The 12,456-nt window shown below is 37.0% G+C and overlaps 1 protein-coding gene across 2 annotated transcripts; it reads right to left on the minus strand.

Annotated features, from left to right (window-relative positions):
- Positions 1-1,115: 1,115 nt before the first annotated feature.
- Positions 1,116-11,039, minus strand: LOC126457854 (UPF0547 protein C16orf87 homolog). 2 transcript variants are annotated; one of them, XM_050094497.1, is made up of 2 exons: positions 10,919-11,039; positions 1,116-2,691 (listed from the first exon to the last, which is right to left on the minus strand). In XM_050094497.1, the coding sequence occupies exon 2, from the start codon at positions 2,539-2,541 to the stop codon at positions 2,062-2,064; it is 480 nt and encodes a 159-aa protein (XP_049950454.1). In that variant the 5' UTR covers positions 2,542-2,691; positions 10,919-11,039; the 3' UTR covers positions 1,116-2,061. The 2 variants fall into 2 exon arrangements, with proteins under 2 accessions (XP_049950454.1, XP_049950453.1); XM_050094496.1 differs by lacking the exon at positions 10,919-11,039 and adding an exon at positions 10,516-10,803.
- Between the last annotated feature and the right edge of the window lie 1,417 nt (positions 11,040-12,456).

A 12,456-nucleotide genomic window follows, 5' to 3' on the forward strand; every position in this document is an offset into this window, starting at 1 on the left:
AATACTTGGATAAGATGTTCACCGATGTAGGAAAAGATAGAGTGCTACTTAATGTAAAGGTAAATGGCTAAGTTGCACACAGGCACTATTAAAAGGCACACATAAGCTTTTGGCCTCTACTTTCATTGGAAAAAGAGAAAAACACATTTATTTACACAAGCAAGCACATCTCACACACATGACCAACTACTCAAGCAGCTCGGGCTAGAACATCTGAGCTTCCAAAGTCGGCAGTCACATGCGTGTCAGATGTGCTTGCTTGTGTGAATGAATGGTGTGTGTTTCTCTTTTTCCGATTATGGCTGACGTTAAAAGCTTATGTGACCGAAGGCTGAGGCTGAAAGCTCGTGTGTATGTGTCTTAACTGAGCCTATCTGCAACTTACAGTTTGTAACCTTTATGATAAGTAGCAATCTATCTTTTCCTACATTGTTGATATTCCTATCTGTAGTTTCCATTGTTTGCTAAGAAGTTCAGTAATTCAACTCCAGGCTATACCAATAACAATGGTAACAGCAGTAAAGATACCAACCAGCTGCCACAACAGTGGCTGACCTAAGTGCGAAGTTTGTAGTGGAAGCCTCTTCAGTTGAAAACTCTAGAGTCCATTTGTAAAGTCAACCAAAGCTGTGCAATCAAAATTTAGAAAACTGGATGTATTTGCTGTGTCACACTTAATCCAACATTTGCTGAATTTGGTTACACAGAAACATCACATTTGGCATTAAATGATGACCTCTGCAGGAGACAATTACCTCGATATCTGAATCTGTACATTTTGCTGTCTTGATCACATTCTAATGTTTTGAACAGTGTTGGCTTTCCAGCCGTCACCGGTTTTATAATGACAAGACACTGATCAGCTCATTTATCAACTATGCATACTCCGCATCACTGTCTTTTATAAGCTCTGGTGGTGACTGTAAAACCAATTATCTGTTCAGATAAATTAACATGTGATCAAGACTGTAAACTTCACAGTTTACAAGGAAGTTATTCAAGTATTTTCAAACAAACAAAAATAATTCTGGAACACAAGAGCAGAAAATGTTAAAATCTTGTGGACATGCCCTATTTTAGCTTAAAGTGGAAGGCAATAAATTGTGAAAACAATACAATGTGCAAATATTTGTAATTTGTTCACAAAGAATTTTGGCTATACACTCTTCTGAACTTACAGTGAAAACTGTTTCATGGATATGATGCATACACAACTGATTATTACAATAGTCTATTCCAGTAAAAATTGTTTGATGGTATGAAAATTAATTTCAATCTGATATATCGACTTGACACTGACATACAACAAATCTGATATAAACATTTTAACACACAATCATCTATTTATATGACAACTTTGAAGTAATAAAACGTGTAATTTTGTCAGTTAACAAATGCAGAGGCAACACAGAAATGAAAATTATAACTCTGTAAGTTGCAATATATGATCCAGTAGTAAATGTCACAAACGGCAGTAAACACTTCACCTGTGCTTAGCACAAAAATTGAATTTGAATTTCATCATATTACAGTTTTTTATACAATTTAATTGGATATACTCTCTAATGGATACCACTGTTTGTGCTTCAGAATGAAGTCCAATAAAGGTTTAGTGCTACACCATTACAAGCCCTGATAACACAGCTATGCTTCCAAATCCTTGCAAATAAGAAAAGGCAATACTGTGTTAATCAGTTGTAGCACTTTTAATATAATGAGAGAACAACTGCAAATGTTTATTCTTAAGTTCAGCATTCAGTTACTACAGTCAAAAACTTTTCAGCTGAATGTTTTTGGTGTTATTAAATGAATCACACTTGTGGGTGAAAGAAACAAATGCAAGGAACATCAGTGACTTATTAATCGAAAAGCAGATTTGCTGCTTGAATCAAAATATGGTTACTGCATACAGTTCGTAATTACTGGAGGGCACAAACTGGTTTCAATTTAAGCCTGTTCGAAATCTAAGAAACAAGGGAAGCAAAACTGAATCGTTCCCCTGGCTACGAGATTGCTATAACATATAAATTCCTATTACATCACAAAATGTAAATCCAGGAATTATACTCTCCATGATGTTACACCCATTTTTCGGTTAATTTCAGAGAGAATAACAGAACATTTGAAGCCATTCTCTGGTGAAATTATTTGTAAACAATTGTCCCTATCATCACTATCCTGTTCTGTTCTGAAGTTGCGTTTCCGCTTCCTTTTGAGATGCACAACATCGTCGTCTGCACCAATCTGTTCATCACTTTTGCTCTGTGACTGGTCAGCAGAAGTACGCATACTGCGCTTTCGTTGTTGCTGCTTCCTTGTCTCCTTGTCGTACTCCAATGCATCGTAGTAATTAGGCTTCTCTCGTTTTACCCTTTCTGTACGGCGACGGGTAATGCTTGTGCCATCACCCTCTTGTGCAGCATTTGATCGCCTTCCAACAAATATATGTCCACATGCACATGTCTTTGATGCAATAGGTAACTGCATGGAGCACTTGGGACAGCTCTTGGCTATCATCTTGTGTTTTGGAACTTTCCTCATTGTGTCACTTTGTTTACGTACATGGGTCTTCAGAAGGCCGAGAGCATGAATTATAGTTTACTCCACCCGTGCATCGTTTACTTCATGTCAACCTTATCTGCTTCAAGTTGTTAATTACACTGAATGTGTGAATGATCAATTACAGCATTCCTGAAAAGAAAGAGACAAAATTGTTCAGCTTCTACAAAGTATGCATGATGTTCATCACAAGGATCAAATAGAGAACATAATCTATGACTAAAATGCTTATTGTGTCTTCAGGAGTGATCCTTTTATAGTGAAACAGAACATGGACACTGTCAAAATAAAACAACATCCATGGCTGTATCTATGCTGATCATGGCAATGGCAAATATAGCTGTTGTTGAGAGCTCTGTATATGAGACTTTTAGCACATGAGATAAAATAGGGAGAAAAGGATGCTTAAAAAGTTAATACAAGTTCTTGCTGGACTGTGACAGTTTTCCCATCGCTCCTCCTGGCACCACCCCTACTGCCAACTTTTGGTGTCACAAAGCTCTAGGTTGGAAGATAATGATTTTGCTGCAAGTTTGGGAAGTCAACGGATATGAATGAGAAATAAAGGTTACAGTAACACACTCACCTGTATTGTAAAAAGAGCATGTGGGTCTACACACACGCTCACAAATAAAAACTTTACAAAATATTAGTACAGAATTTGTAAGAAGATATGCTGAAATACTGCATCAGACCCCTGCAGCTGACTGCACAGTAAAAACTGATAGGTCAGCTACCCAGAAAAATTATATGAAAGTGTGGGTCTGTTATTTTGGACATGGTGTGAAAGAACAATGTAACTGATTCAACTTGATGGGCAATGAATCCACCACTTTCAGTGCAGATGCACAGTTATAAAGTCCCGATGCAGCTCATATCAATAGTCTCATTTTCTTTCCTTTCTCCTCCCCCCCCCCCCCCCCCCCATCTACCTTCTATATACATAACACTCTGCAAAACATTAAAAACTCCTTCCTAATACTTCAAGTTTGAGTCCAGACAACTCACAAAATTTTAGAAGGTAACACACATCTCTCTTGTTGTTCCCCAAGTAGAACAACTAATTAAGCTTGTCAAAAAGAGCACAAAAAAATTAATCAAAGATTAAAGATGTAATGACAGATGAAAGGGACACATACATATCTCACCATCGAAAATTTAAATGTAGCAGTTTTTTAATTCTTATTGCAACTGATGTTTGAGAGTTGAAAGGCTGAAAGGTGAATCTTACACTATTAATACCAATCAAAAACAGGGTTGCACTTGAAATGCTAAATTGCTCTTTAAGATCTTTGGTTCTTCATAGAGCATTTATTGTTCTGAGGAGCAAATGTGATTTGTGATACACTCAGCAACTCTTTTATATCTTGTTGGAGGATTGAAAATCTGGTTTCTAATACACACTTCTAATGACATTTGTTAGCGGTACAGGAAAAACGGCTCTGAGCACTATGGGACTTAACACCTATGGTCATCAGTCCCCTAGAATAGAACTCCTAAAACCTAACTAACCTAAGGACATCACATAACACCCAGTCATCACGAGGCAGAGAAAATCCCTGACCCCGCCGGGAATCGCACCCGGGAACCTGGGCGTGGGAAGCGAGAACGCTACCACATGACCACGAGCTGCGGACGCGGTACAGGGAATGAGGTGCAATGACACAATAGCAAATTAATTAATGAAATGTCTGATACAGACATTTTGATCTGTTTGATCCTAACACATATCAATAACTGTATATTGCATAGTTAGCCACACCAACCAGAAGACTTGCTTTGATGGTGTTTCACAATTTTCACAATTCTGACTGTTATAACATTAGAGTAGAATATGTTGCAAACTCTGCTAATCAAAACATTCTGTGTTTCGCATGTGTATTAAATATGTGAGTAGATTTCTGATTCTACTTTTGTGTGTGATCACAAATACCAGATAGGTCTAATTCATATTACTAGATTCTAATAATTTACTGTTTCTGTTGTTTTCGCATTATCTTTCATGTGTCAAAATGTGAGTATATATTAATATAGTGTGTATTTTTGAACATTTGTGATTGCTGTGAAAAATTCACATTATATCACCAATTTTAAACTTAATTTGTGTGGTTTTTGACACTGTTTTTGAACAAGGATACTGTTGCCAAACATTCCCCAATTTCATTGTATATTTATATGAAAAAGGGATATTGTTTCAGATAATTTTTTGGCACTTTCAACTGCTTATGCTTTATACAATTTTAGCAGCAGGATATTCATAAAAAAATCATTCATCCCAAATTCCTGTGCATATCTAAATGAATAAATGCATATTTCTGAGAATTTTCTGAATTTACAATTGGGACTATATCAGCATTTGTGACTTACAGCTATCGTGTCACATATTACAGTTAACATATCATTATATTACTTTTCTCTTTTAACATGAGTGTATTGTGTCAGAATTTATCTTAAATTAACACTATTGCACCATCCCATGCCTAGTGGCCTAATTTCAGAAAAAGTTCCCACAGGACCAACACGGATTATTGAAATTTTGTGCGAATGTTTGTACAAGTTCACAATGAACATTGGTAAACTTTACTATTTCCAATTTAATACTTGCAGAGATGTAGTCATTTGTTTGACCCCATGGCGGGGCGGCCATGCACCAGTGACTTTTCAGCCACTTTGACACACAGTAAATTTTACCTTCTTATATCTCCATAAGCAACAACAGGATACACATGAAACTTTGCATGTAATAAGGTACCAATATAAGGCCTTATATTATAAAATGTCATTCTCCTACTGCAGTCCAATAGTTTACAAATTGAGGACAAACATGAATTGTTTATCTAAAAATATAAAAAATGGCTCTTTTAAACCATTTTAATTAAAGAGACCATGTTCTAAACTACATTTGGTTTTGAAATGTGAGCATATGAGGTTTTACTCCTGACATTTACAACAAATTAATGAAACCTGTATAAAACTCAAGTAGCTTGATGTAAACAAAAGCTGAGAATTCTAAAATAGACTACTACTAGCTTTGGCCTCTCATCTTATAGAAACATGTCATCTGCTTGAAACCCTTATTAGTTTTGGGAACCTATGGCAAAGAAACGCACCCATGGCTGCTGTTACACCTAGACCTATTCACCCTGCAGCAAACATGAGCATTTAGAGAGTACTGCATTTTACAATTTACAAGTCCTGCCTCTACTGCTGACAGGTGTTGCTACAATATTGGTATTGGTCCATAACAGCAGTTCATTCTGAGATGATTATTTTTGGTTGATTTGGAGAGAAGGGAATATTAATCCTACCAATTAATTTTAATCCCTAGCCTGGCTCATTCCACATGAAATGAGCCAGGAAAGTAAAGATTTAGGCATGTGAATGGACTAACAAAATATAAAATTTAATGATTTGAAACTCATTTTTACTGTACTCAAGATATTTAGTTATGGATTGTGCTCCCAAAGGTTGTACAATAATGTGCTCCAGGAACATCAAGAAATTTCGTTATATTGGCTGAAATGATTTGCTTTCTGTGAAACAGATGACGCAACAATGTAACAATAGGCTTCCTTGGTATCCTACACTGAATAATTTTCTCACATAAGCTTTGTTTCAAATTTTTTTCTCTCATCTTGAAAGTCACAGGAACTGCTGTCACACCCATGGAAAAAAGGAAGATAAAGTTTGCATCTTGTTTCGACAAGTATTTCACAATTTTTAAGATTAAGGCTGTAAATAAGGCAAAAGAGTCAGTTCCAAACAGTCCAAGGCAACAGACTGCTCCTGTTAGGAAACAAGATTAAGGACCTGAATCTTACTGAAAAAAATGTTAAGATACTCCCAAAGGGTTCAAGATGTTTGCCAACTGAAACAAAAAATGAAGTAATTGAGTATTTTTGTCAAGATGATGTTAGCTGTGATACTCATGGAATTCATGATGTAAAATCTGTTAAAGACCCTCAAAAATGGAAAACAAGAACAAGTACAGAAGTGGCTTATAGTTATAACTGTTGGTGAGGTCTACGAGGAATTTAAGAATATGAATTCCGATACCCAACTAGCAACGTCAACATTTTATGAAATAAGGCCAAGTCATATACTACCAGTGTCAGAAACATGTCAATGTGTGCATACATAAATACTATGCAGATTTTAAATTTCTAACGGAAAGCATTTCACATGTGATTCCAGATTTTCCTAATTCTACCAAAGAATTGCTTCAGACACTCATTTGTGATGTATACAATTAGGATTGTATGATAGGAAAATGCAGAAAGTGTCAGTGTAATGTCTCATTGCAGTTGACTAATGAAAATCTAGATAAAATTCTGTCGCGGAAGGAGTGTAATGACTGGCAAAGTTAATGGAAAATACATGAACACTGGAAGCAATCACTGAAGCATTACAGGACAAGATGTCAAAATTTAAAATGCATTTCTGGGTAAGGGAGAAACAAGCCAAATATTCTGCATCTTTTAAGAAAGAGCTTGCAAAGAATGCTGCCATGCAATTTGACTTTGTCAAAAACTTTTCTTTAATGTCGTAAGATGAAATTCAGGTCACACATAGGAGCCGTAAACTAGTAACATTATTTCCAAGCTGTGTATGGGACAGTCTAAAGGATAGTTATTATGCAACAGCAAGTGATTACCTTTCACATGACAAATTTGCCGTTTGGAGCTTTCTTGGAAAAAAGATAACAAATCTAAAACAGTCTAATCCAAATTTACAAAAAACTCAAGTTTCCTGGAAACTGCACTGCACATGCAAAGAAATTTGCTATTTATACTAGTAATAAACTGAATGAAGTTCATGTTCTCTTCGTAGCAGTGAAGTAGACAAGACAAAGGAAAGGTAGTTAAGGTTTGGGGAAGATGTCATTCCAATTCCTAAAGTCCATTCTAACATTGTTTTAGAAATTATGACAGTCATCATATTTTAGCTTCAGAAACATTTGGAAGAGAAATGGCACGATATGAAATTCCGTAGATCCCTAAATCCAAGCAACAGCTGAAATTTTCTGATGTTTATTCAGATTCTGAGGAGTCTAATGTTGAAGATAATCAAACAACATCATAAATTAAAGTGCAGGCAACCATAAATCCAGTTACGGAAATTAAAGCCGGAATCTTTCTAATCATAGCACTTCAGAGTGACAGGGGAAACCGACAGAGTGTGTGGCCGATGAAATCAGGTTAATGTTTTTAAAATCATATGAGAAAGAAAAGATACTCTTCCGAGTAATGAAAATAACATTTTGGTTGGTTGTTTCTTTCTGAAAGATTGTTGCTAAAATTTTGAATCTTCTTGCATTTCAAATGAAAGGAAATCAAGTTTTTGATTGTTTTCATAAGAAAGTTCCGTGATAACAGAAATTGTGCTATTGTTTTGAAAATGTTACATTCTTTCTTATATTTTAATGACTAGTTAAATTAGTTTTCAGTTTTATGCACTTATTAATTCATTTACATATAATCATTCAACATTTTGCCTGTAAAGGGAAAGTGTTACATTGTACTCCTGAATTTTTTCACACCCATGACAATAGAATCAGTCTTCCACAATCGCAAGTGTATTTGCAAGTCCAAGTGTTAGTGCCAGATTCAGCTGCTAAAATTGTAAAATTTTGCATCTAATTTCTTAGTCACTGAAGCAGTCCACAACAAAAAGTTATGGTTTTTGAGGAACAAAGGTTTTAGTTTGTAAATGTGGTCTTCACTTTGTGAAAGTGTCTTCAACATTTTTCATTAGGCCATAATGGATGCTTGACAACTCAAACAGCATGGTCAGCTTAATAATTCTATCAAAATACTGAGGATGAATGACAACTTCCTTCTCCTTTTTCTACTTCTGTATTCATCATTACATGCCCTAGCCATATGCACATTATCCTTAAATTTATAGAGTGCATCAGATTTGAAACGTACGATTCCATTTTATGGAAAATGAACCCCTTTGTTATAGACTTTGACTGTACTGGATAGTGTGTGTCGGTACAAATGGGGATATGTCCTCATTATCTGATCACTCCCTTTACGATGTTTCCAACATTTGGCAGGTTGTCCCCTTCTCATCCTTCCAATAGTTCCTCTACATCTATATTCATCAAGTGTGTATATGAGAGAACACCCTTGCTGGAACTGAGGGTTGTGTGTAATTTAGTCACTACTGGTTAGTTACAAAGAACTTCCTTTTTCGGGATCTGAAAGGCCTGTCTTAAAATAACTGTTTCAACTAAATCACAAACCAGGCAAATTGGAGCATACTTTTTGAAAATTAAACAACAACTTTACAAGAAATTTCAGCTCTGTTTCTCATAAGGTGCAAAAGCTAAGGCTGCCCTATCCTCAAGATGGATTTTAACTCTACAGTGCTTTACTAGGCATAGTCCATTACTGGCAGAATGACCTTGTGGAAAGCACAAGTAGCCTTCTGTCCCATTTGCAAAGGTACTATATGTCTCCAGGCTAACAAACTGAATAACTAAAATACTTGAGAGATATAGTAAAACCCTGTATTTTTCAGTTAATTCAAAATAAAAAAAAACTTGCTCTAACCTATCACACATCCACTTGACCACAAGTGAAATTTGCAGCAGCAAAGCAACTGGAGAACTGCAACAGGATATAAGTTTATCATCATACATTTTCTAGTTGAAGAATACTGTACAATTAAAGAAGAAATTCTGAGCAGTAGAATTTATCAGTAAGAAGAGCTCTAACTGCAACAAAGATAAATGCTACAAGCTACCCATGGTAAGGTGAAAATTAGAACAACTCACAGCAAGCATCCTCAGAAGTATAACATTAATATGCTTATTTCTGACATGTTTCTGTAACTCCCCTCCCCCCTCCTAGACTGCTTGCTGTCAGTAACTAACAAAACAGTCTACCAATGAGAGACTAAGAAACAGATGGGAAAATGTTGAATAAACCCAACTTAGTTTCCTCTTACTTTCATTGCAATAATGACTGATCTGCAACATCTGTACCCTAAAATTATCATTACAATGTCTGTCATACACAAGTTCCAACAAACACGGATAACTTTACGACTTTATAGTTTTTTAAATTATGTGCAGACCTCAAAACTCTGTTTAAAAAAAAGGTATTAGCATATTATCTGGGATATACTGCAAGGTAACCACTCACATAGCAGTGTCACTGTAATGTAATGGTCAATGCTTATTCTTAATAAAACACTTTTCTCTAGGTACTGTATGTTAAGTCACTACTTCCACTTATTCCGTCAGTAGTTCCCCCATACACATGATACATGAAAACAAATTGGTCTACAGCATGTTAATTCCCTCCTACTCCCAGGAATCTTTCTAGTGGTGACACAATTAACCATAGATATACGTTATAATTATATTCTAAGGCGGCAGACGAACCGATTATAAATGGGAAATAAAAGTTATGGTAACAAGTCGATTCGCTCTGTAACTCGTTGTCTGAGTTCCCTCAAACACTCGCAACTGCAAGGAAAATTAAGTACAGCTGTAGAAACCTTGCATTACAGTTACATCTGGGTTCATATTGAGTAGCCTACACGTATCTTACGTAAACGGTGAAGAATTTAAGGGTTATTGGGGGGGGGGGGGGGGGAGGGAGGCGTACGAGAAAGCTTTTAAAACAAATCGAATAAACCTGCAAATCAATCACCTTATGTTAAAAATCTTGGCGCAAACAACGCATGTACAATGGCCCCAATAATGATAAATTTCATAAACCATGTCCTTAATACCCTGACCAAAACTGACAAATACGACTCATCGACGCTTTCTGTACATAATTCAGAAAGAAGACAGTAAATCTTGCTCAGAGAAGCGCAATTGATCATGAAGTCAGCAGCATTTCAATTGCTACTTCACTTAGTTACAAAGTCCTTCCGTTTACTAAATCATACGTGACCAGAACGACACAAATCACAATAAAAACGAACTCGACAAACCTTTCATTTTACGTGTTTACATGCTAATAAACATCGTCCACGTGAGTCAATTGCCTCAGTTGGCTACATCGTGACTCTTGTCATGCATAAAGCGAACAAACGGCGTTTCCATATTTTCCCACTAATCGATTATATTCATGATACAACCGACGTTATTTTTGCGAACACTGCTAATACACGACAAAGACATCTCCATAGTAGCACCAGAGCTACGACCAAATATATCTATAGAGTTAGGGTGAAACAGCGACAGAGAAGAATGCAGTTCCTTGTAAGAAATACACGAGGCGAAATGTCTGGTAACTCCACCGTGTTGCACCAATATTGGAAGAGGAAGACGATGACATTCATTGTTACATATCAGTAAAAGACGAAAGGTAGTAATACTTTCACCCATGCATACTTTAAAAATGTATGTATGTTCCACATCTCCTCTTATAAACTAGTTGGTCGATGAGGCCCAAACTTTGTACACATAGCATATGCTGTCTGGAAAGAAGCGCTGTGGTGTAAGAACCATCAACCTATCAAAGGGGTGGGGGTGAAAGAGAAGTGTAGCCCACGACTCGCAAATACCCAGACTTTATACATCCAGCATTTTATGAGAATGTGAGCACTTTGTCACTTGCAGCACATAATACACTTAATTTCAAGTGTTTACGAAACTTTTTCTCGCTGACACCCCCATTAAATGATGAAACGGAAAATGTTTATCGCTTACTACATTTTTTCTCTTTGCAGTAAAACTGCCACATCTGGCTTGACGTTTTAATTTATTACTTCTTTATTACAAACCCTATTCGTGACACATTTTTCAGACCGTGTCCGCACACACCGCTGAATGTTCCCTAAAATTACATCCTTATAAGCGCCATAGTTCGGTATAAGGGCACTAGAGAAGAGTGGATCGCTGTTTTTTAATTATAAATTTTTTTCTGCGGCCTCGTTGCAGTGGTAACTCCATTTCCCGTCAGATCATCGAAGTTAAGCACTGCTGGGCTCTTGTAGCACTTGGATGCATGACCGTGCAGGTTGCTGGGCGCTGTTGGCAAGTGGAATGTACTCAAACCTTGTAAGGCAAATTAAGGAGCTAACTGATTGAGAAGTAGCGGCTCTGGTCACAAAAACTGAGAATGGATGGGAGAGCGATGTGCTGATCACATGCCCCTCCTTACCTGCATCCAGTGACGCCTATGGGCTGAGGATGACATGGCGGTCGGTCAGTACCATTCGTCCTTCAAAGCCTGTTCGGAAGGAGAGTTCTCTTCAGTTGTTTTGTTGCATATTAAGGATGCAAATTGTAAATTCATTGGGGTTGATATTGGTACTTACAGAAAAGAATCTGACAATAGAATATTTCAAAAATCGATTATGGGGATGGGAGAAGGAGTGTAATATCCCTGTACGCAACTGTGATGTTACCCCATTTGCTGACTAGAGACGAAGTGTTTGCTTTTAGAGACTGTATGATTAAAAAGCCTATTCGAGAAGAGTTGCTACATCATAAAGACATAAACAAGTTTATAATTGTAGAGTATACCGAGCGAGGTGGCGCAGTGGTTAGGCACTGGACTCGCATTCGAGAGGACGACGGTTCAATCTGGATTTAGGTTTTCCGTTATTTCCCTAAATCGCTCCAGGCAAATGCCGGGATGGTTCCTTTCAAAGAGCATGGCCGAGTTCCTTCCCCATCCTTCCCTAATCCGATGAGACTGATGACCTCGCTGTCTGGTCTCCTTCCCCAAACAACCCAACCCAACCCAACTGTAGAGTATGCCGTGCTCGTCAAGTGGCAGAAAACTCCCTCGGGCTTTTACGCCAATGTATAGAGCCTTTTATAGTGCTAATGCTGTGGCGCCTGACTTCACTGACGATCTGATATTATCGACGTGTTGTTTACACAATTTGCTGCATGACAGTCACTTTGAAAAAAAGGGTACT

This window comes from Schistocerca serialis, chromosome 2 (assembly GCF_023864345.2).
Source record: "Schistocerca serialis cubense isolate TAMUIC-IGC-003099 chromosome 2, iqSchSeri2.2, whole genome shotgun sequence".
NCBI classification, from domain to species: Eukaryota; Metazoa; Arthropoda; class Insecta; order Orthoptera; family Acrididae; genus Schistocerca; species Schistocerca serialis.

What these genes read in the sequence shown, in the direction of transcription:
- LOC126457854 (XM_050094497.1), bottom strand. Translation starts at nt 2,541, where the DNA reads ATGAGGAAAGTTCCAAAACACAAGATGATAGCCAAGAGCTGTCCCAAG.